Source organism: Arvicanthis niloticus, chromosome 8 (assembly GCF_011762505.2).
Source record: "Arvicanthis niloticus isolate mArvNil1 chromosome 8, mArvNil1.pat.X, whole genome shotgun sequence".
Classification (NCBI taxonomy): Eukaryota; Metazoa; Chordata; class Mammalia; order Rodentia; family Muridae; genus Arvicanthis; species Arvicanthis niloticus.
The window spans coordinates 19825569-19846481 of record NC_047665.1 but is presented as its reverse complement, the minus strand read 5'-3'; the positions used below and the strand labels follow the sequence as shown (position 1 = coordinate 19846481).

Genomic DNA, 20913 nt, shown 5'->3' with positions numbered 1-20913 from the left:
CATGGTTAATTAGCAGGCAGAAAGGCTTGGGACGGAGGGACAAGGAAAACCAAGGGAGGATGGCACCAAGGCACAAGATAGGCTTGCCCAGGCTTGCTGCCCTCAGAGTCTGGGTGCTTAAAGCCTTCAGAGGCAGACTCCAGCAAGTCTTCTGCCTTTCTTCTTAAACATGACTTTCTAACTGAGGTGCTTGTCATACTTGAAGAGAAAATCGTGTGGCCAGATATTTAAGCAAGAAAAGCAGCGAGGAGACTAAAAGTAATACAGAAATCAAAGCAAGTGTCTCAAGTAGGGAGCCCCAGAGGGGTTTGCAAAAGAATGCAGGAGAGGAGTGAAACTGGGCTTAAGGATATTCAAAAAAAAAAAAAAAAAAAAAAAGCCAGAGGGAGCCTGCTGTGCAAATGCTGGTAATCCTAGCACTTGGGAGGCTGAGGCAGGAATACAGAACATTTGTGCCTGTGGGTTTGATCCCCAGCAAGTACAAGAAAAAAAAAGAGGGGCCAGAAAACACAACACCCAGCAGAAAGGCAGAGGAACCCTTTAGGAATGTTGACAGTGAAGCCCCACCTATTGGACTCTTACCCCATGGAGCTACTGTTAAGGTCCCCACAGGCCAGACTCAAGGCTGCTGCCTAGAAACCTGCCAGGCATTTCCTAAGAGCTCCACAGCTTCAGTGAGGTTCAGTATAGTGTCTGGTCACACTATCCTCACCGTCCACGTATGTCTAAGGCAGTGACAGGGGGACATATACATTTACAGATCAATGCTTTTCAGCTTTATTAGAAAATAAAGAGGACAGAGTTCTGAACTCTCCTAAACTTCAGATGTGCACACCATCCACACCCTCAGTGACAACAGTTTCTAAGGCCAAGTAAGACAAGTGTGCTACAAAGAACACTAGAGCAAAATCAGACACAGTAGGCTGAGGCCAGAGTGGTGTAGACCACTTCAAACAGATATAAAGATATGTTCCTTAAAGAATACTTATCAGGTCATGGGGAAATGTATCCTGGATTTTGAACCTACCCACGTTAGCCCAGATTCTAACACATAACTGCACACGGTGCTTTTTCCTCCCAGGAGCTGGTCTTTATTAAGAGCATGTGGGCTTTGAGCCCTTTCTCTGACATCAAGCAGTTACTGTGGTTAAAACTTTTTTTTTTTTTTTTGTCTACTTGGAAAGGATAAACTTCTGTTTCACCATGATACTGTTCTGATACAAAATCACTTGATTTCCATAATATGTGGGGCTCAGAATCTTTTTACACAAATGTTTTCTAATGAGGCAAGAACTTAATGGTTTCTCAAACTTGGAAATTACAGCCACGGAACAAAAGGTAGCTTTTATTTTTAGCAATGTGGTTGGAACAGTGACAAGGGGTGATTTATCTCACCAATCCGATGGTGCAGTCTCTTGTGGTTTCTGCACTGTGTACCAGTGCACTTGTGCGTTTGTGCCTGTGTGGGGCAAGCCAGGAAGGGTCCCTGAGTGTCACTGCTTCCCAAATGCTCACTATCATCCAAGTGCCAGCAATTTAAACGAGAGGAGAATACACTTTTCCAAAATAACTGCAGCTGCACCAGGATCTCTCTGTTTCCAATGGAGAGTTGAGGCAGCTGTGAGGGTGTCTTCTACCACAAAATTAAATCCACACAGATGAGGCCAGCACCAAGCACCGGGGCTCTCTCACTGGGCAAGTGACAACCTGAGCTGCTCACAGGGAAAGGTGTACTCATTCTAAAAGCTGTACACACTGTCAAGATCTCCCACAGAACAAAGTGCTGTGTGTCATTAGAGAAAGCAGGAGGACACCAGAAGGAAGTTCACTCTAAACCACACACCGAAGCAGCGGCTCATTCCGAGAATTACAAGTTTTCTAGGTAGGTAATGAACGCCACGATCGTGATGTTAAACTTCCACATCATGAAGGAAAGGAAGAGGAAGAAGAGGGAGGGAAGGCTAGCATTCAGTAAGGTAGAGGCCGGGCACGGTGGTGCTGAGGTGGGACGGTGAGTTCAAAGCCAACCTGGGCTAAATAGCAAGCCCTTGTCTCAAAACCAGAAACCCAGGCATGGCAGCACAAGAGAACTTGTGCTAAAATCACAAAGCTTCATTAGGTACCTAGACTTCCAGCTGCAAGGCACATTAACAATGTTACTAAGACAATGAAAACCCAGAGACAGAGGCCCCTAAGGTGCCCCAGAGCTGCTGCATCATTAGTGCTGCAGCTGCTGCAGCAGAGACAAGGCTGCCCGGAGTGGCTGTTGGTAAGGCACAGAGGGCTGGTATTCTGGGTTGATTCCAATGATTCTTCAGATTTAAAGCTACCTTCTTTTCAAAATGCGTTCCCACGTTCTCCACATTACAAACTACTTAAAGCTGTAGAGAATTGTACCAGCATTTACTTTAGTATTTTAGACTAAGTCCCTTGGTTTGGCTGAAAGGAGTCTTGAAAGCGTGGTCCACCTACTGCTCAGCCAAACAGCCAACTGAACAGAGATGCTCCAAAGAATGATCACAGAAACCCCGACTTTCTTCGCCTTGGTTATGGATCCACAGTTTTCACAGAAATAAATAATATGCACGAAGTCAAATTAGGATTAAAACTTGAAACAAGAAAAAAAAGGGGGGAGTTGGGTGGGAGGGACAACAATCTGGTACTCTTATGGCAAAACAATGGGAATTTCTTTAAATAGACAGACACTTTATCATATCCACAGGCGATAAAATCCCAGAGCTACTGTTAGGCAGGTAAACACAGACCCTGTAAGAAAAAACAACCGAGAGTACTGTTAGCCCCTGAAGGGAGTGTCTTTTTAGACCGTACCAGGTATCAGAAGCCACTTAAAGGGCTGAGTGAAGAGGGGTGCTGGCTACCTAGTAAGCATGCTGGTCTTCCCTTTTTGGGCCAGCCAGGACCTGGAAACAGCATACTGACTGACGGACTGCAATCCTCGAAACACTGTTTATTAAGGACAAGTCTCCACCCGGCAACCGGATACAAACATTTCTAGTAGTCAAGAAAACCTTTCAATGCAAGTTAGAATCACAACTGTAGGATCAGAGGGCATACATATGTGCTATGCTATAAGGAACAAAATTTCACTGTTACATACCACTACAACTTAAAAATATTTGATTGCTCTGAAATGTTAGAGCTGACTTGAAATAGTGGGTTTTGTTTTGATGCCAATGTATTCTTTCTTTGGCTTAAAAATTATAAAAGCAAAAATAACTTCTTTACAAGATTGCCCTGTGGCTGGAGAGATGGCTCAGTGACTGCAAGCTGAGCCTGAATCCCTAGAACCCATGTGAGAAGCTGTGCAAGCCAGCAATGCCAGCTCTGCGTATGTGTGTATGGGTGGGGGTCAGGAGGGCAGATACAGGACTGCAGGTGTCACCCTTGCTCTGGGTTTGGAGAGACCCTGCCTCAAGGGAATAAGAGAAAAACAGAGCAAGAAGCCATGCCATCCTCTGGCCTCTGCAGGTGCACACATGGGCACCCCCAAAGTGTCACCAATGGAGTAAGATGACCACGGGCTTTCCATTCTATGTATAAGCTATTTCCTGTACTACTTCCCTGAAATTCCTAAACTATAAGAGAAAGGACAGTATCTTACCAAAGTTAAGGACCCATCAATTATAAAATACCATGGTATCTTTATTACTAAGCAAGAAAAATGCAAATTAAAGGAGGTACTCCATGTACTGGGAACTGCAGGATGTGCTGACAAGAATATGTTAAAGCAGGAGAAACGGTCAGCCAGTGCAGTGTACAGCCTGCCTCTGGGTGCTCTATGACACTGACCATGTGTTTTCAACTGTTTGGAATATGCAGATGTGAAGCATCTTACCTGCTAAGTATTTGATTGTGTCAAGCTTGTGCGCTTCCAGCATAGTCTTGAGGCCGGCCACCTCGGTTTCTATCTTCCTGTCTGTCTGGGTCAGGGCTCTATCTTGCTGGGCATGCTTTTAAAGCAAAGAGGTTGAGAACATGAGAATCTGTAGGTGCCACTGGGTCCCCTGTTGCTCTGACCCAGACTCTTTCTCAGTGCGGAGCAGTCCTGGTTTGAGAACTGGAGTTGGGACTTAGTCTTGGCTCTGATGTCCTTAGGCCACACTGCACTGTCCAGGGCCCTTAATGTCTCCTGTCTCAGTTTTGTTCTATTTGGGAAAAGGGGATTAAAAACAACACAAACCAACAGCCCATCACTGGTCTTGACCCATAAGAGCTATCGAGAGACTCAAGGGCAATGACCTATATGAAAAAAATTGAGAACCAGAGACTGCTTTACCTGCTGTGGCATTAGAAGGCCAGACTGTTCTTGATGGTAGTGATGTGCTGTCCCTGGCTAGCCCCTGCAGGGGACAGTGGACTCAAAAGTTCTGCCAACACATGAACACGGCCTTAGATCTGACAGTGACTGTGCTGTCTTGATACTATTTCTAGTCACATCTTTCCAGAGTGTCTTCTCTCACAGGTCAAACATCAAGTGTTTTATTAACACGAGGCACAGCTACCAGAGGCTGATTTATGTCCTTCTCCAAACATAAGACAACTCCAGGCTGCCCAGTTAACCCTCAGTAGGCAGTGACCCTGGCTGTTATACTGATATTTAAAACACTGGAACATTTTACTAAAATGTAGTTTCTTATGGACACCAATGTGGGCAAATAACAAGGAAATGAAGCCATTCCAGAGAATGGTCCTCTTGTCTTACAGATGATCCTGAAACACAGGTCCCAGGCAACACAGTATGGGTATTACCCATCCCATAAACTATGTACACACTCTACTGCTAAGATATGTAATGTATACAGAACACACAAGATATGTAATGTATACAGAACACACACACACACACACACACACACACAGAGCAAATCTTTAAAACACGATACTGATTTATGCACATAGAATTGTTATAATGGTAATTCATGCATACATTTTACTACAATGAAAAAAAAAATCCCAAACTAAATGTGCACATCCTCCGGGGGCAAGTCAGACAATGGTTAGCCCCAAAGCGATGCATGGGAAGAGGCAAAAATGAAAATAACAGAAAGTCAACCTCAGTCCTTACCAGGGACACTATTTCTGTCTTCAGTTCCAGCATCTTCTTCTCATTCAATGAGTACTGAAACAAACATGCCACATGATTAGAGTCTTGGCCACTGTCTGTCCAGTTCCTTAAACATTCAGTCCTTCACTGCTTCCTGGAACATCTAACAGGAGACTGTCATCCCACAGCACTGTTGTCTGCCTGCTCTTTCTCTGTAACTGAGGTTTCTTATATTCACTGATTGTGTGGCTGGTTTAATATCAACCGGACACAGCTAGAGTCATTTGGGAAGACGGATCCTCAGATGGGAGAATGGCTCACCAGGCTGGCCTGGGGGAGCATTTTCATGATTGATGTGGAAAGGCCCAGTTCACTGTGTTGATGGTTGGGTTCTCTAAGAAAGCAGGCTTAACAAGCCTTGGGGAGCAAGCCAGTAAGCAGTACCCCTCCATGGCCTCTGCATCGGTTCCTGCTTCCAGGTCTCTGCCCTGACTTCCCCTGATGATGACTGAAAACTGAAGTAAACCCTTTCCTCCCCAGGCTGCTTTTGGGCACAGTGTTTCTCACAGCACCAGAAAGAAAGCAAGGCACTGATGACGTGTGGCTGGTTTCCACTTCTCTTTGCTCTTTCTTGTTTTTTCTTTTTCTTTCTTTTAAAAAAATTTCTTGGCTATGATATCCCTGGGACCTGCCCACTATTAGAACAGCATTTCTTTGGGTCCCATTTATATGAGTGTTGATCAATATGCTTTTGGGTTTGGGAGGGCTGATAAGGGGGAGGGGCACCATTTAATTTAGGAATGATACTCCCATAACTACAAGCATGACACACATTACCAGTATTTATAGAAGCAATTTAATATTGGGAAAAATAGCTCAAGGAATATGCTTCTGTGACAAGATATGTTATCTTGTAAAGCATAATACCGATACACAAGATACAGCAAGGCATCCCAGACTGTTTTAACAACAATTGAAAGAACCCTGCCATGAGAAACTGCAGCCCAGTGTTCCTGAAGGCTGTTAGCTATTAATGCTAGATTTAGCACAGCTCTGTTGACAATAAAATAAAAATCAGATATGTTTCCATAATTATGAGTATTAGTATTTAACTGAGCAAAGGCAATCTGTACAACCTGTAGTTTAAAGACAACAATGTTATCATGAAAAATGTTAATGCCCTTAAAATACCTAAAATTTATACCTATAAAATGTTGTCTTCGAACTACTGAGGCAATAAGTGTAAAAATGCAGTGGTCAGAAGTAAAAACATGCCCCCAAACTCTGGAACCCTGAACTAAGGACCAACCCCTGACTAAGGACTCTAGCTGATTACATAAGCTGGGTTTCGGATCAGTGCTATTCCTCAGATCACCAGCAGAGGGCAGAGTGCGGCTGGATGCTCTGTATACCTTTCCGCTCACAGCATTAACAAATACACAGGCAAAAGAAAGGCCTACATCTCCACACTGTCACGACTGAAAAATGACATGTCTGTGGCTCTATCTCCTGGAATTCTGGAACAGCTGTGGAAATCGGTTGTAACTATCACCACAGCCTATTTTTTGTTGGCTGTGTTGAGTATCAAGCCCGGAGCTTTGCACATGCCCAGTAAGTGCTCTGCCACTGAGTTACCTTAGTCCTAATTTACCAAAAAGATAAAGAAGTCAAATCCCTCGTTTGTGCTAGTACACAGTCGCTAGGTGACTTATGACCCAACAGTATCGTAAGATGTTAAAGACAGCCAATGGATTCAGCAATTACTTTGAGTAACAAAGCTCAACGTAACCACTGAAATCCAACGGCAGTTCAGATACGGCCACACACTTGTCTGAGCTCTAGCTTCAGCCATCACTAGGACACACTGACTGAAGACAAACTCAGCAATGACCAGAGCAGGAAGAGCCGTGTGGTCTCCGCTGCAACGGAGCCGTTTCCAGCTGGTGTCAACATGCTCCACACATCCTCGCCCGCTTATGCTACAAGTAACAAAGGTACCTTTAATGTGACTCAAGCTAAAGACGGTCTGAGCAAGAGGATGGGAGAACTCGTGCAGGAATAAAAGTCAACAGAGTGTGGGGGGTATGGTAGCCCAGGGAAAGTGTATGTGTTGGGAGGGGAGGTGGGTGAAAATTCTGTGTCAGTGGTATCACAGTAGGAAGTGTGAAGTCTGGAGTGTGAGTCTCAGAACTGCTAAAAAGCAAAGCAAAACAAAAACAAACAAAAAAAACCCCACCAGAACAACCCAACATATATCCACTGAAATACACAACTACTCATAGCGTTTAAAAGACAATGCAGAATGTGCTTTATCAAAGTTCAATGTAGAATTTCATATGATGGTAATATTACCTAAGTCAGAGAGTCAGCTAACTTTTGAAAAGTTAGGGGCTGTGGGGATTAAATCAGTATTAAATAGATTAAGATTGAGTGAAATTGTCTTATTAACGTCTATGTAACATATCATCTATTATCTTTGAAATAAAAGTTTCGACAGGCAGTTGGTGACACACGTCTTTAATCCCAGCAGAGGCAGGCAGATTTCTGAGTTTGAGGCCAGCCTGGTCTACAGAGTAAGTTCCAGGACAGGCACAGCTATACAGAGAAACCCTGTCTCGGAAAACCAAAAATAAATAAATAAATAAACAAACAAACAAATAAAAAATAAAAGTTTCAAATTCAGGTTGACTTTTTAATTTAAATGTTACTTTTGAAACCAAATTTAAGTCCTGATCTAAAATGTAATTAAAATTTAAAATCGAGCTGCGAACTCTTATAAATGGACAAGTGTCTAATGATATTTGTGTCTTGTGTGTAAGATTAAGACTTCAACAAGCATTCCATTCTAAAAAGAAATAAATTAATGATTTACTTTAAATAAAGGAACATACCAATTCTTTTACTCTGCTTTTTTCTAGATTGAAGTTTAATTTGGTATCTGTCCGGACTTTGGTCACTTCATCCTGGTCAGAGGGCAGAGGACAAAGAGTAAGAAGCCATCTTAAGAGATCTGAGTCTTCTGGAGTCTTAAGCCTGGGACTGCCTGCTGTTTCTCCCATGGGAGCTGGCAGAGGCATGGAGCCAGGCTTCCTGGTGTCCTGGGACTCAGGGCCAGCCACGTCTCAAATCAGCTCTGTGTCTAGCCCTCCCATTTATCTGCACAGACAGTCCCCTGTGACCCAAATGTCAGCATGGTAGGGCTCAACTGCTTATGACCGCCTCATGGATGTGTGAATAAAACTATCTGGAGCATTTTAGAAAGTAAAGACCCACGGAACAAAAGTCAACTGCTACATACGGTTTCTCACTAAGACTCAGCTAAATCTTTTCTAACACCACTGCTCTTCTGCTTTCTAAAGTAACCAACTGCTGGGCCAGCAACCGTCTAACTCACAGAGAATCCTACAGAGCCAACTCTTCTAGACGGGGCTGCTTTAGAGGAGTTTTGGTTTACAATGAGTTAGCAGGCTTGGTGGCAGAGGCCTGTAAGCTCCCCCACGCAGGAGACACAGAGGGAGCTGGAGAGCTCCAGCTGTACACAGGAAGACCGTATCTTAGGAAAGAAAAATATTCCCACAATGCAGTTTTCTTAATGAATGTGGCCACAGACAAGGGGCATCAAAACGCCACCTGACATGTGCTTTGGAAGTGTGTTACGCACATTCCACATAGAACTGAGTTTTCCAGCACCTATATTGGATCTATGACTTTAATCTATTAGTAAATATATATACTTTCATATATGCCCAAGGACAGGAAAGGGAACTTACCATCACTTGTTGCTTTAACTGGTGCAGTTCAAGTTTTATTTTCTAAAAACACAGTAAAAAGAAGGAAAGTCAAGGATATGTGACAGAGGAAAACCACAAAACACACATCATAGTAAACACCTAAGCCCAAGCTCACCAACGCCCTCACTTACCACAACGCAACTATACTCAGAACACGGAACTACCTGAGCTGGGTGGGTGGTGCAGCCTGCACTCTTGGCTCTGGGGACATTGAGGCAGGAGTACTGTGCAATGAATTTGAGGTTAGTCTAAACTAAAGTGAGTTGAATACTAGCCAAGGCTATATAAAATAAGACTTTGTCTCAAAAAACTAAAAACAAAACCAACCAACTAAACAAACAAAAACCCCATTTCAGTTGTCCCATAATGCACATGCAGACTGGGAGAGCAGTCTGACTTTATCTTACGGGTCACATCAAATGAACAGCTGTTTGTGACACACACATCCCTATCAGGGACCTGTCTTCCTTTTAATTCCTCTTCTGCTTTTTCTTTCTGCTAATTCTGCCCTCCGTGAGCAGAGTTCAAGGACACCTGTGAGTTCAGCAGGCAACAAATGACTTCCGTTCAGGACTTCACTAAGACTAAAGATGAAAGCAAGGTGCAAAGAGAGCGCTTCCCTAAGTCACACACAACACTTTAAAGAGACAGAAAGTGGGCAGGTGGGATTGCTCAGTGGGTAAAGCCCTGGTCTTACAAGCCTGACAGCCAGAATTCACTCTCCAAAACCCATGGACAGGTGGGAGGAGAAACCCAGCTCCACAAGGTCATCCTCCAGTTTCCACAAGAATAATGTGGAACACACACATGCACATGCATGAATGCACATACACACATGCTCACACACATATTGTATATATACACAATAAAATAAATGGGGCTGGAGAAATGGCATAGTGGGTAAGAGCACTTGTGCCTCTTATAGGGGACCAGGGTTTGGTTCCCAGCACCCCCACAGTAGCTTACAACCATCTGTAACTCCAATTCCAGGGCATCTGACACCTTTTCCTGGCCACTGTGGGCAGCGCATGCAAGTGGTGCACAGACACACATGCAGGGAAAACACTCATAAACATAAAAAACTTAAAAGGAAATAACATTTACTTATTTATCTATTTGCTTTTGGTAGGAAAGTGGCTGTTTTGTAGAACTACCTATTCCTAACACCACAGACTGGGAAGTCCTACTATCCACACATTGGATGATGTGCATAGTAATACAGCACCATAGACAATAAAAACAGAAGCTCTGTTATTGCAAGGCATCGTCAAACAGAGGTCTAGAATGGGCAAAATTAGTTCAATGGAGATTTAATCAGCCAGGGTTTCCTCTTGAGAGGAGGAACTGGAAGGAACCTGGGCAGGATTTCCAGGGCTGGGAATGTTCTCATCTTGATGAGCTCAGCAGTACACACTCTGAACTGTCCCTGTGCGTTCTTTTCTTGTGCCCTTCTAGTTGTGTGTCGCTCAATGTCTTAACAAAGAATGCTGTGCACGGCTGCAGTTTTACCTCATTTTCTGCTCTGAGGGCCGAAAACTCACTCTTCTCTAAGATGACCATATCCTTTTTCACGTTAGCAATCTTAGATAGTATTTGCTGAAGAGCGATTTCCTAGAAAAAGAGAAAAAAACGACACATGGGATCTAGTCTGACCCCCAAACCCGATTCTTTTCACCTCTCCCGGCTAACAGGGCTAAAAAGAAACTAGAACAGCGTGTGAGACTGGGAAGGTCGCCTCTGCTCCACAGTGAGAAGGTAAGGAGAGCAGTCATCTGCAGCAAAGGCAGGTGAGCCTCCACTTTAGTGGGAGGGAGACTGTAGTTGGGACAGGACGCTGTCACCTACAGTCCTGTCCACACTTCCAGTCATTAATGTGAGCTCGCCTGGAACACTCAGTGTCAACATGGCAAACATTCAAGCATAAGCCATAATGACCAACTAAATGGCTTTGATGAAATATTTTTATTGTCATTTTTGCCTCTGAACTATGGTTAAAACAACCACACACTTTTCAAAAGACCATCATCTGAAAAGCATCTCGAGTATTTATTTCAGGTAAGACCCTCCTCTCAGGTTCCCGCCCCACTGCCCCGCCTATGTTACCTGCTGCATCTTGCTGACCATGTCTTTGTAGACGATGTCCATGTTGGTCTCTGTAATCTTGACCAGTGCAGACACAATGATTTCTGCTTGTTGAATGGTAAACCCTAGGCAAGCACACAGAAACAACCAGACTCAGAAGGAAAAACAAAGAAAGACACAGGAAACACCATGCTCCTGAGAAGGTCTGAACTCTGAAGAAAGAAGAAAGCATGGCCTAGAGGAAGGCTGAGACCAGACCTCCAGCCTGCAACAGGTCTGACACCTTGACAGGGAGGAAACATATAGGGGTGGTTCTAATGCTGAGGTCTTGTTCCTCAATTGGTTCTTGATCTGTCAGTAAAGAATCCATGGGCCAACTGCTGGGCAGAAGGAATAGGCGGAACTTCCGGTCCCTGGAGGAGAGGAGAGTTCACCATGCTTTGGAGAGAGAACAACAAAGCAGCCATGTAAGGTGGTGATGGGGTGGTATGGTGGTGTGGTGGCTTCTACAGGTGGGTAGTCAGGGATGTTTAGCAGGGACTAGATGTCACTGAGCAACTGAAGTTTAGGGCAGGGCTGGAGAGATGGCTCAGCGGTTAAGAGCACTGACTGCTCTTTTAGAGGACCTGAGTTCAATTCCTAGCAAGCACAAGGTGGCTCACAACCATCTATAATGGGATCTGATGCCTTCTTCTGGTGTGTCTGAATAATACATAAATATATTTTTAAAAAAAGGAATAAAAACATTTAAAGTTTAGGGCAGGTGGGAGGTGCAGAGATAAGAATACTGTTAGGGGCATGCTTTCCCAGGCAGGAGATAGTAGTGCCCAGCATCTGTGTCCAAAGGCAAATTGAAAAGGAACAACTGTGTGTCTTTTATCTGTGTACTCAGGGGAAGCAGGGTGGGAGTTGGTAGCGTAGTGGGGCCCATTCCTGGGACTAAGGCAAGCGAGCCTAGAGCTACACGCAACAGAAACACCTGCACGTGTGTGTCAATGGCTGGTTCATCAGTAACCTCTAACACTGTCCTCAGGCTTCAAGTCAAGAGAAGCAGGAACGTTTCTGCTTATCAACACTACTCGACATGTCCCCCTTCTCGTCTCAACTCTCCTCTTAAATTCTAGGCTGAAAAGGACATTTTGATGGAAAGGCTTGCTGTTTCATTTGCTGAGAACAGACTATTACATAGCATTTGATCATTTTCCCAAAGCCTACTATTGCAGCTGAGTTTTGCTACTTTGTGGGTTCCTTTTCCCACCCTTTATCCCCCCCAGTTTCACCTCCTAACATGAGATAGAAGAGAAATAAGGATAGAGGGGAGAGAGAAATTAGGAAAATCCCTGAACCTAGTTTCTTTCCTTTTGTTTCTTTTTTGGCCACGTCTATTAACAAACTACCACCACCACCACCCCTGAACCAGCAACAACCCACCAATACCACCTATTGGGGCTCTAACATTTATATGCCCTCTGAAAAGTTCCCAGAATTCCAAATGTCACACAACTGCAGAAATTATCTAAGGCTGGTAAAACCACACTTCTGCTAGAGCATGAGGCAAATCACAGTCGGCTGCTGTGGACAGGCTGAAGCAGCCCATATCCCCACACCTGGGATTAAAAATCCCAGCACTTGGGAGGCAGAGGCAGGCGGATTTCTGAGTCTGAGGCCAGCCTGGTCTACAGAGTGAGTTCCAGGACAGCCAGGGCTACACAGAAAAACCCTGTCTCAAACAAACAAACAAACAAAAAAACCCTAAAATTCCAGAAGTCTCAAAAATTATCACTACACACTATCTACCTTACTTCACTTGATACCCAAAGGATCTTGGGATTCTGTTTATGTCTGTGGTACAGATGTGCCACAGAAGCTTGACGAGGGGTGAACTCTTACAGCTACACAGTGATCCAGGGTGTTTGCCTGGCCAAGACAGGCAGTGACCACTGCAGCTCACCTATGGTGGGATGCATTTCAAACATGAATGCGTCCAACTGGGTAAATAAACTCAGTGAAGTAAACACAGACGTGTTTATTTTAAATGATCTATGTTAATTCAAAGCCTGGTATGGAGAATATATGTGGCATACAATAGAGAATTGTAATCAGCACATTTCTCTGAATGCTAGTTATAAGATCATGTCCTATGTTCCAAGTGCACTCTCAGGGAACAAACGGCAGCCATTTGGTCTGTGTATGAGTATGTGTGCATGTGTATATGGAGGCCGGGGTTAATAGTTGAGGGTCATCCTCAATCACTCTCCACCTTATTTTCCTGAGGTAGAGCCTCTCACTGGCCCCTGAAGCTTGCTTACTCAGGCAGAAGGCTACCAGCGAGCTCTTCTGTCTCCCCTCCTGATGCTGGGATTATGGGCTCATCACTATGCCAGGCACTCTACAGGGGTGCTAGGGATCTGAAGTCAGGTCCTATGCTGCTTAAGCTTTCTATATGAGAACTTGCGGCTCTCCCAGAGGACCTGAGTTTGGTTTCCAGCACCCTTTTAGAGCAGCTTACAACTATCTGCAACTCCAGTTCCAGGGGATCTCATGCTCTATTCTGGCTTCTGAGGGCACCCTCCCTACACACGTAAATAAAAATAAAACAAATCTTAAAAATTAAAAAAAGAAAGAGACAAACACAGAAAACAAACCAGAACCCAAAACAGGACAGATGAGATGGCTCAGAGCATAAAGGTGCTTGGTGTTAAGACTGAAGACATGAATTCTATCCCCAGAACCACATGGTGGCAGGAAGAACCTCTCCACAACCACAGTTAACATATGTAAAGCAAAACAAAACCCCCAAACCATCAACAAGTCCAAAAATAAGCAAAAATGTACTGTCTTTTCAACAGAGAGAAACTATTTTTAAAAATCTCCATTGTATTGATAAAGCAAAAAATCATCCTTAAACAGGGTGAGGATAGCAGTTAAATTTGTAGGTGCTTATACTAGCTGGTTTTGTGTCAACTTAACACAAGCTGGAGTTATCACAGAGAAAGGAGCCTCCCTTGAGGAAATGCCTCCATGAGATCCAGATGTAAGGCATTTTCTCAATTAGTGATCAAAGGTGGGAGAGCCCATTATGGGTGGTACCATCCCTGGGCTGGTAGTCCTAGATTCTATAAAAAAAGCAAGCTAAGCAAGCCAGGGGAAGCAAGCCAGTAAGTAACATCCATCCATGGCCTCTGCATCAGCTCCTGCTTCCAAGTTCCTACCCTGTGTGAGTTCCTGTCCTGACTTCCTTTGGCGATGAACAGCAATGTGGAAGTGTAAGCTGAATAGACCCTTTCCTCCCCAACTTGCTTCTTGGTTATGATGTTTTGTGCAGGAATACAAACCCTGACTAAGACAGTCCTTACCCAGCATGCATTATGCTCCATTCCCTAGCATTGCATAAAGTGTGTATGGTGGTACATGTCTGGAATCCCAAGTAGAGGAAAGAGGATCAGAAGTTCAAGGTTACCCTCAGCTATACAGAAAGTCTGAGGCCAGCCTAGAGTACATAACTGCCTTTCTCCTTAACAAAGAGGCTTTTGTTGGCTTTGGCTGTCAACTCCATACACCTGGCAGAGGGAGTCCATGGTGAAAAACCGCTCCCATGACCCATCCTCAGGTCTGTGGAGGCATTTTTTAAATTGCTAATTAATCTAAGAGGGCCAGGCTCTCTATGGACAGTGTCATCCTGGGCAGGTGAGCCTGGGCTACTGAAGAAAGCATGCTGAGCAGGCCAGCGGGGGCAAGCCAGTAAGTAGCATTCTTCCACAGTCTCAAGTTCAGCTCCTACTGAGTTCCTGTCAGGACTTCTCTCAGTGATGGACTGTAGCATATAAACCCAATAAACCCTCTCCTCCCCCAACTTAGTTTAGTGTAGTTACCTCAGCAACAGAAAGCAAACCAGAACCCCAACCAAAAGCTTCCTGAAGTCTTAAAAGTCAAAAGGAGAAACACTCAAAGTTAGCACGAGAAGTACTAAAGCTTTGGTCAGCTGCACTGCTCCAACGTTGGGGGGTGTGGTGGAGGGGAGGCTGGGGACTTACCATTTGCTTCAAGTAAGCACACCAGAGCGTGGGTATCAAAGTAGAGCTGCCGACTCACAGAGGGGGGCAAGTTCCCTTTCCTGTGCTCCAGCTGATGGCACTTAGCAGACAGGCTTAGCTCTAGAAGGGAAAAGAAAGGAAGGTAAAATCAAACTTAGCAGTAAGCAAAAGCCATTTGATGCTACAGGTTATGCTTCAATACCACAGAAACCTATCCTGTTAGTACAGTGCCAGAAGCCACACACAGGATGTAACCCAGTGCATGTATGAAATCCAGTTGTTTCCCAGTCAACTTTCTCCATCCCAAGCAGAAACAGTAACCTTCGGCCAGTACACCAACTGTTTCAAACAGGGTCTCGCTCTGCAGTCCAGAAACACCTGGAACAAACTGGCCTCAAACGCATAGTGATACTTCTGCCTCATCAGTCTCCCATGTTCTAGGATTATTACAGGCTTGAGCCACCCCCGTTCCCCACTCTCCATTGTCTACTTAGGTCCTACTGTCTGCGTATGCTGTAGATTTCATATGCACGGAGTCGAACATCACGGCCTAAGCATGATGGCTAATGGTCATCCACGTGGCAGAACGTGCCAGCACTTATTTCTATATATAACTTCACCAGTGTTCATCCACCTGAGAGCTGAAGGATGCGGGCTGTTTACTCTGTGGCTCTCCTGAATGGTCCTGTGGCCACTGTTTCAGTTCCCTTGAGTATGTCCCTGGGAGCAGAACTGCAGGGTCATACGGGAACTGTTTAAGGAACTGCCAGATTCTTTCTGAGGTGGCATCACCAATTTTCTTGCTTACCAGCAGCCAAGGAGGCTCCCAATTTCTCCACATCCTCACTAACACTTGTTACAACGTTTGTTTTATAAATTATTCTCCATCCTACTAGGTACAAACAGTACCATGTTATGGCTTTCACCCACACTTCCCAAAGGATGTTGCGTATCTTCTTCTATGCTTACTGGACATATGAATATCTTCTTTGAAGGATTGTCTATCTGTTTTGTCTACTTAAAAAAATATTTAACCGGGCAGTGGTGGCGCATGCCTTTAATCCCAGCACTTGGGAGGCCAGACTGGTCTGCAGAGTGAGTTCCAGAACAGCCAGGGCTACACAGAGAAACTCTGTTTTGAAAAACAGAAACAAACAAACAAAAAATATTTATAGCCAGGTGTGGTGGTACATACCTTTAATCCTAGCAAATGGAAGGCTGAGGCAGTTGGATTTCTGTAAGCTCAAAGCCTGGTATACACACAGTGTTTTATGACAGCCAGAGCTAGAGACCCTGTCTCAAAAACAAACAAACAAACAAACAAACAAACAAACAAAGCAGTAAGCCATGCCATGTGGGTGTTAGGAACTAAACTCACATTCTCTAGAAGAGCAGCAAGTCTTTCCACTGCCCAAGTCAGGGTTTCTCTGTGTAACAGCTCTGGCTGTCCTGAAACTAGATTTGTAGAACAGGCTAGTCTCAAACTCACAGAGATCTGCCTGCCTTTGCCTTCCAAGTGCTGGGATTGAAGGCATGCACCACCATGCCCTCTGTGCCCAGCTTGCTCCTAACTTTCGAGCCAGGCTTTTCATCGATTTTAATTGGGCTTCCATCTTTCTACTATTGAACTGAAGAGTTCTTCCCTGCAGTCCCACTGGCTGCTTTCCTTCTGACCCCCATTTTAGCATTTTCAGAAGGCCTTCCACACAACAAGCCAGGAATAATTTTATACTTTGTAACTAAGCTGTAACAACATCTAGGACCTAGATCATGGCCCTCCTTAGTAACCTGTTCATGTAAGTGAACTCACTTCATCCCGGGCCTTTCCCATGACCATTCACATCTAGTCCAGGACTAGAGGCAGCTCTGTAGGATTACAGGAAGACTGTCTAGGGCTGGCGATGAGGCGTAGTCAATAGAGTGCTTGCCGAGTGCACAGGAGTCCCTGGATTCAATGCTCAACACCATATAAAACCAAGGGTGGTGGCACACACCTGAAATCCCAGCTTTCAGGAAGAGGCAGGAGGTGCAGGAGGTGGAGGTCATCCTTGGCTACATTGGGAGTTTTGAGGCCAGCCTGGTCTATATTATCAGGAGCCCCCCACCCCCACCCCCAAGGCCTGTCTAACACAAAGCATATGGAATTAAAAAAAAAAAAAGTGTTGCATAAATGAAAGTGCTCCTCAAGGGGTCGTCCTAGGCAACCTCAATCATCTTAGCCCTCTGCTGGACTATTCCACTGGCAGGGGTGCTTGAAAACCTGAGTCTAGAACTACGGTCCTCAACCTTCCTAATGCTGTGACCCTTTAATACAGTTCCTCGTGCTGTGCTGACCCCAACCATAAAGTGATTTGGTTGCTACTCGGTAACTGTAATTTTGCTACTGTTAGGAATCATAATGTAAACTGCTATGCAGGATATCTGATATGTGACCCCTGTCACATAGCTCATTTGTCCACCAGAAGGGTTGTGAGCCATAGGTTGAGAAAAGCTGGTCTAGAATGAATGGCAGGGTCATTGTAGCCCCTCCCCCCATTTCCTTGTTTCTAATGAGACAGAAACTCCTGGGACTTACAACCTTAACATCCCCACTCTACAGTATCTCCACAGCAGAACAAAAGCAATCTGTCATGGTTTGGATTAGACTGGTCCAGGGAGTGGCACTATTAGAAGGTGTGGCCCTGTTGGAGTAGGTGTGTCACTATGGGTGTGGGTTTTAAGCCAGTCTTCTGCTGGCAGCCTTCAGCTGAAGATGTAGAACTCTCAGCTCCTCCTGCACCATGTCTGTCTGGATGCTCCCATGTTCCCACCTTGATAATGGAATGAACCTCTGAACCTGTAAGCCAGCCCCAGTTAAATGTTGTCCTTATAGGAGTTGCCTTGGTCATGGTGTCTGTTCACAGCAGCAAAACCCTAACTGAGACACAATCATAACAGAGGATGGAGAGAAGCTCCAGCAATTAACAGCACCAGCTGCTCTTTCAGAGAATCCTGGTTCAATTCCCAGCACCAACACGGTCGATCACATGTGTGAACACACACGTGTTCAGATACATATGTACCATATGTGTGCCTGCCTGTAGACGCTTCAGATTGATGTCTGAGGTCTTTCTTGATCAATCTGTACCTTATCACCCAGGTAATGTTTCTTGATTAAACCCAGAGCTCCTGGATATGGCCAGAAATAGCCCACAACTGTACCTTCTGAGCACTGGAATGACAGTCAGGTCACTATGCAAGCCTAGTATTTATGCAGTTTCTGGGGACCTCAACTCTGGTCCTCCTGCTTGAGTATTTTACTCACCGAGTTAGGTCCCCAGACCCACACACAACCACTGCTAGCAATGGTTTGTACACTGACATTTTTTTTTCTCCCTTTTTCCAGAAACAACTGGAACCAGAAATAGCAAGCTTATTTCAAGAAAGCTGGCTTCTAAAAAGTAAGGAAAAGGGCTGGCTACCTCCCAATGGGCGTTGCACCCGACGAGGGAAAGGAATGCCATCTTGTTCTGTCAAGACAACAGTGAAGACCGGTAGTTCTGAATTCCCAGGAATCACAGCAGGAAGACATTAACTTGAGAAGTATTAGAATGTAAGGTGCAATTCTCCCTTCTGGAGACCTTCATCATAGCCAAAGGATGTTAAAGTCCACAATTGCAAAAGAAGCTCAAAGACACCCTTGAATAGATGGGAAACCAACTGCAAAATTTCAAGGCACACCATCCTGAAGTAGATCTGTCCACTGAGGACCTCAGGCACAAAACTGAACTAACAACCCCAGGCCAAGAATAAAGGAGCAAATTGCTGACAGCTTTAAAGAGTGGCACGAAAGCTTCCTACTGTTTCCCTTTTTAAAATGCAGCTATCCTCATGTACAAAGATAACGCTACAAGGGAACTATCTTGCTAACACAATGAGAAAGAACCTCCCTCCCCCTTTGCTCCAAAACCATAAATTATGAGCAAACACATTGGCAGACAACAGCTTGTCAAAAGTACAGCTAGCAGGGGTGTGGCAGCCTAGCCTTTAATCCCAGCATTTAGGTGGCACAAGGGATCTCTGTGAGTTCGAGGCCAGCTCGGGCTACACAGTTCTCACCTGGTCTCAAAGCAGAACAAATCAAAATACTGCATAGGAAGGCAAGGTATTTAAATAAGAAGCCAGACGGATCTCCAAGTCCCAGTCCTACAAAACACGGACATAAAGCTCACTGCTATCCTCGCATAAAGCGTCCTTCAGCCAGGCGGTGGTGGCGCACGCCTTTAATCCCAGTACTTGGGAGGCAGAGGCAGGTGGATTTCTGAGCCTGGTCTACAGAGTGAGTTCCAGGACAGCCAGGGCTACACAGAGAAACCCTGTCTCGAAAAACAAAACAAAAAACAAACAAACAAAAAAAAAAAAAGAAAAGAAAAAAGAAAAAGAAAAGAAAAAAGCGTCCTTCATTTCTCAGAACTATTAGGGGTTTCTCCCCTAGCCCTAAGAATTCTTAAATTTTAGATGGAAGTAATTCTCATAGAAAAAAAATATGGAAAACCAAAGCGTGGGTGCATATGGCCACTAATGGCCAGAAACAGGTTACCCAAGAAGTAACTATGCCAAGTTTGCTGATTAGCCTGCGCGATAAGATTTTATCTGCTATTTACTGTGAGCACATTTCAGCTAGTTTACTTTGTCTTACGCTGTTCAGTAGTGTCCCTCACCGCCTTCAATTATCTAAATGACACATCAAAGATTCCTACTCTGGTCACTCAATTTAAACGCACAAACAGAGTTCTTCAAGTCCTAAACATAAAGCCTCTATTTTTTTCTTTATAGTATTTGTCAAATTAGTACATGTAAAATTAATATGGATTCGTGCTTATGCAAATACAAAACACATGCTGCATATCTTTCGTGAAGTAAGCTCCAAACAGCTAGTAAAGTGCCAGGCAGAGAAGGGGCGACAACCAGCCATGAATGAATCAATAGTTTCGAATCAAAGCGAAATGACATCCCTCCATTCCCGGATCTGCGCCCCTCGGACCCGAATGCCCCGGCACCGGCTTCCAGCACTTTTTCCACTTTTTCCCGGCTCCAACATGTGTGCGAGGGCAGCCCCGAGTATGCGTGTCATCCGGTGCCAGGTCACTCGGGATCTGCGCTCCGAACCCTCGCCCTGGTGGCATGGCCACAGCCCGGTCACCCTTGTAACCCGCCGTCCCTCCCTCCTGCCTCACCTCTCCGGCTGCTCGCGAGCGCGGCCACACGCCGGGCGCCCAGCCGCAGACGGCCCAGCGCGTTCCTGCCGGCGCCGAGCGCGGCCGCGGGGATGACGAGCCCCGGGCGCGGGCGCTCAGCCAGCGTCCTACGCGGGGCGGTGGCGGCCAAGCGCGGGGAGGGCACGAGCAGGAGGAGCAGCAGCGGGGACGCGCGGGCGGCCGGTCCGCGAGGCCTCAGCCAGCTTCGCCCGCCGGGCAGCGTGGAGACGCCGGGGCTCGCCGGAACTCCGCAGCCGGAGGACAGGAGCCGCTGGCGAGCCGGTGTGCGCTTCGGCCGCTCGGCCGCCACGGAGCCGCTTTCCATCCCCGAGCGGGTCACAGGCCCGTGCGCGCACGCATGTCCCTCCCGCGCGGCCCCGACTCCGAGTCGCCTCGGGAGCGAGCGTGGGCCGGCGCGCAGACCTGCCCTTTCCTGCCGGCCCGCGGCGTGGTCCGCCGTTGCCACGCCTCCTCCCCGTAGCCGCCGGCCCGGTCCGCGCCCTCCCTGACCACGCCCCTCGCATGGCGGCCCCAGCCAGGCTCCTCTAGGCTTGCCCTCTCCCGGGGCCCGCCTTTGCATCACCACGCCCCTGTCCCCTTGCTGTGGCCTGCCGTAACCTTGTCTGCCAGACAGGAACTAGGGTGCGCCTTAGCCATTTTCTACTGCAGAATTGTTGCTCTTTTTGCTCCTACGAGTTACAGTT

General features: G+C 45.8%; 1 protein-coding gene across 1 annotated transcript; it reads right to left on the bottom strand.

The window, feature by feature from the left end:
• Positions 1-1105: 1105 nt before the first annotated feature.
• On the bottom strand, positions 1106-20667 carry Mcur1 (mitochondrial calcium uniporter regulator 1). Its single transcript, XM_034510707.2, has 9 exons — positions 20189-20667; positions 14973-15092; positions 10960-11063; positions 10366-10467; positions 8836-8877; positions 7957-8028; positions 5087-5140; positions 3857-3971; positions 1106-2766 (listed from the first exon to the last, which is right to left on the bottom strand). Exons 1-9 carry the CDS (start codon positions 20532-20534, stop codon positions 2711-2713), a joined length of 1011 nt encoding a protein of 336 aa, XP_034366598.1. The 5' UTR covers positions 20535-20667; the 3' UTR covers positions 1106-2710.
• Positions 20668-20913: the final 246 nt, after the last annotated feature.